The 3827-nt window shown below is 36.7% G+C and overlaps 1 protein-coding gene across 1 annotated transcript; it reads left to right on the top strand.

Annotated features, from left to right (window-relative positions):
* Positions 1-882: 882 nt before the first annotated feature.
* LOC106094989 (lipoma-preferred partner homolog) lies at positions 883-3451 on the top strand. Its single transcript, XM_013262233.2, has 2 exons — positions 883-962; positions 1059-3451. Exon 2 carries the CDS (start codon positions 1063-1065, stop codon positions 3100-3102), a length of 2040 nt encoding a protein of 679 aa, XP_013117687.2. The 5' UTR covers positions 883-962; positions 1059-1062; the 3' UTR covers positions 3103-3451.
* The last annotated feature ends 376 nt before the right edge of the window (positions 3452-3827 follow it).

Here is a 3827-nt window from a genome sequence, read left to right as displayed (position 1 = left end):
AGACGAACACGTACACTGAGGCTGTGATCTGTCAAATACTAATGCATGAAAATCCTAACCTCAAAAAAATCACCCTTTATTTTTAAAATCTTAAAAACATGTTCTATTGTCCACACATCAGCAACAAAACAGTGTTCTTATGAACAGTGTAATACCAATATAAAACACATTTGTAGAAGATAAGTTGTAAAATAAAGTTTATTTCTAGAACCACTTTGACATTTCAATTTGCGGCGAAGTTTCGGGTAGATTTTTGTTGTTGTGCTAATGACCCTACTTTTTGTTGTTGTAGAAGTGTGTACACTGAGGCGGCGATGGAGAACTCCATCGGGTCAATCCGGTACGTACAACCGGATGCCGTATATTTGTACCATTTGTCAATGCAATAAAAAATGATTAAATTAATAATTTCTTTAATTGGGAATTGCTTAAATTTCAATCACCATCGTAATTGAAAAATATCAGGATTCATTTCATTTCATTTCATTTCATTTATTAACCAAATATGTAATATAAAGCCAATAAGGCCCATAAAATAATTACATACAAACATTTCAGTAACCTGAGTATAACAGATAATTAAATTCATTTCTTAACATAATGAGGTACTTTATTATATTTACCTAATATTTGGCTCCCCAGCCATTAAAAATAAAGAATATAAAAGAAATCCAAATGGAAGAGAGCGATAAATAGAAAGTGGTCCAACAAAGTGCACAAGAATTAAAAAAAGCGCAGCTATATTTAAAAATAGTGCATTCAATTAAAAATATGATTGGTTCTATTAATTTTTTAATTGAAAATATTTTTATTTTCAATAAAATTTTTTATTTGAAAAAATGTTTGTTATATTTTTTTCTGTGTATGTATCTGGATTTGTAACAAATGTGTCAACAGAAGATGTGTCTTTTTTATGATGGCGTATTCGCATGAAAAGTCGAATCGTGCAATTTATTCGGAAGGTATGTTATCGATTATCATAATTCGATGGTTAACTCGATGATTCATGATACAAACACAATTCTATTCTTGATTTTGATTTCTTGATTTTATTCGAGGAATATGGATGACTTGGACGAACAACTGAAGCAGTTGAATTTAATAAATGGCCGCCTATCCTTATCTGTTGCTAATAAAGATTCCTCGCTAGATGGACATCATGTTGGTGTCGCTAAATTGGTCAACAACATCGAAGAGAGAAATAATCCACAGTTTAATAACACTTCCAACAAGAAGGTGGGCCAACCACCACTAGTTCCACCGAAGCCGCTTAAAAAGGTACACAATTTTTCGGAGAACCAAGGTGCTGGTGTTTATGAATCGTCTTCAGATGCAGGAGTATTTCCAAAACCTCTTTTGCTGCGCAAGCAATCATCAACTTCTTCCATAATGACCGGATCTGGGGTGTCTCCACTCATTTCATCCTCTAAGGTCACTTTGGACAATCCGGCTATATTGGAGCAGCAACTGGAAGCATTAGAACATCACAAGAAACAATTGGAGAAGCGCGGTAAGATGAACAGCCACAAGGATTCGAATGCAGTGCCAAAATCAAAACTATCGACTATTCCTAAGTTGTCGTCCACATCATTATTGACGGATGTGAGTATTAAGCCTCAACTTTCGTTGGACAACGCGTCTGCTACTTACGCTAATATGAGGCGATCTCCATCTTTAACGTCTCCTGTAATGGGTGGTAACAGCTTTAAAAATAACGTATACAGTAACCTAAATAGTATTTATTCTAATGTTCAGCCAGTATCGCCATCACAGCCACTGCCACTGCCAGACTCGGGAGATGGTAGTATCTATTATGCGCACAATATGGCTATGTTGCCAGAAGATGAAATACCACCACCACCTAGTCCTGTAAGCTCTTCATACAGCGAATTAAGACGTGCAACAGAAGTTTTTAAAACAAATAATACAACTCACAAACCAATTGCAGCTGCAAGTGATCAAATTTGCGTAGCTAAACCGGTAAGCGGTTATGGTTTGCCACTGGATCATAAAGCGCATCCACCCACTAATGACTCCCGTCACATGTATATCAACAAACCTTACATGGCAAACATTGGTTATAACAATTACAACAACATGCAAGTGGCAAACTCAAACTCCAATTCAGATTTTTATGGGTACGGAGGATTCTCTCAAACATCTTCAACATATGAATCCATATACGAACCCATTAATCCTAGACCACCAAGTCAAATGTCAAACCACTCCAATAACGCAATGTATCCGACGAGTCTGAAAGGTAGCCTGACAGCAATGCCGCCATGTGGTAGCATCTTGAGCAACAGCAATAGCAGTAACTTGAGCATGGCAAGCGATATTGAGTCAAATACTTCCATATATCCAAAGAACACAAGAGATAGCGCTAGTGGAATTTTAAATAGCATCCCATCTACTCGCAAAGAGGACGAGGTGGAGGCACTCACCGATTACTTGGTACAATCCATGGGTTCCCCACAGGATTTGGAAAGTTATGGCACATGCTACAAGTGCAACGAACGAGTTGTGGGAGAGAATTCTGGTTGTACAGCAATGGACCAAATCTATCACATAGCTTGCTTCACTTGTTCCCAATGTGCGCTGAATTTGCAAGGCAAGCCCTTTTATACTTTGGATGGCAAGCCCTACTGTGAATACGACTACTTGCAAACCCTTGAGAAATGTTCGGTATGCATGGCTCCTATACTGGAGCGTATACTGCGCGCTACTGGTAAGCCCTACCATCCACAATGTTTTACTTGTATAGTGTGTAAGAAAAGTTTGGATGGCATTCCATTCACTGTCGATGCTACAAATCAAAATTATTGCATAGAAGATTTCCATAAGAAATTCGCTCCATGTTGCTGTGTGTGTAAGGAACCAATTATGCCCGAACCCGGAGAAACTGAGACAGTCCGTGTAGTTGCACTAGATCGTAGTTTCCACTTCGAGTGCTATAAATGTGAGGACTGTGGTTTGTTACTATCATCAGAGGCTGAAGGTCGTGGTTGTTACCCATTGGATGATCATGTTTTATGTAAAAGTTGCAACGCACAGCGAGTTCAAATGCTTACCAATTGCATAGCAAATACCACCGAGCTTTAAAAAAAAGAGAGTAACCAGCAGATCCTAACTGAAACATTCATTAACAATATAACATAACATTCCATACTAAATTGATATATAAAATATATAAACGGCAACTAGATGTTAATTCGGTTGGGGGAGTTTCTTATATACATTCATAAACATACTTACATAGGGAGTTTGGTATATTTCTACTCTTCGACATCTTCCATCATTCCATTAAGGTAAAGTAATTACATACGTACATACATATGTAAAACATAATGTGTCATTTAAAATAATGTTATACAATTTGTATTTTTCTAATCACATTTTTCGATTTGATACCAAATATATTTGTAATGCTTACAAAGTTCCCTCTCTAAAAGGTGTTTGTATCTTTGTTAGAATTTTTTTTAAGGTTTTCCAACGGTAGGTTTCGCTTTTTAATCTTTTATTCTTTGACTTTTGACAAGTAGAAACTATGCCATTTTGAAACATTGAACGGTACATGTTTCAACAATGCATTGAAATTATTAAAATTCGTTACAAAAAATTTCCACCTCGGTGGATATGGCATCAAGCAAAAGTGTCGCATCTGCGGTTTATTTTCCTTATTTTTTCGAAAATGGGGTTGGATCAATAGTTACGGTACGGTCGGTGTTTAATAGTATTCATATGGACAACGTTTATTTTCAACAGAACACAAGCAACGAAAATATTGCTCTTTGATGGTAAGTTTTTCCGGCTGTGTTATCTGCGGA

The sequence above is a fragment of the Stomoxys calcitrans genome, chromosome 1, assembly GCF_963082655.1.
Source record: "Stomoxys calcitrans chromosome 1, idStoCalc2.1, whole genome shotgun sequence".
Classification (NCBI taxonomy): Eukaryota; Metazoa; Arthropoda; class Insecta; order Diptera; family Muscidae; genus Stomoxys; species Stomoxys calcitrans.
The sequence above is the reverse complement of the archived record's forward strand: the minus strand, read 5'-3'. Positions and strand labels throughout refer to the sequence as shown.

What these genes read in the sequence shown, in the direction of transcription:
- LOC106094989 (XM_013262233.2), top strand. Translation starts at nt 1,063, where the DNA reads ATGGATGACTTGGACGAACAACTGAAGCAGTTGAATTTAATAAATGGC.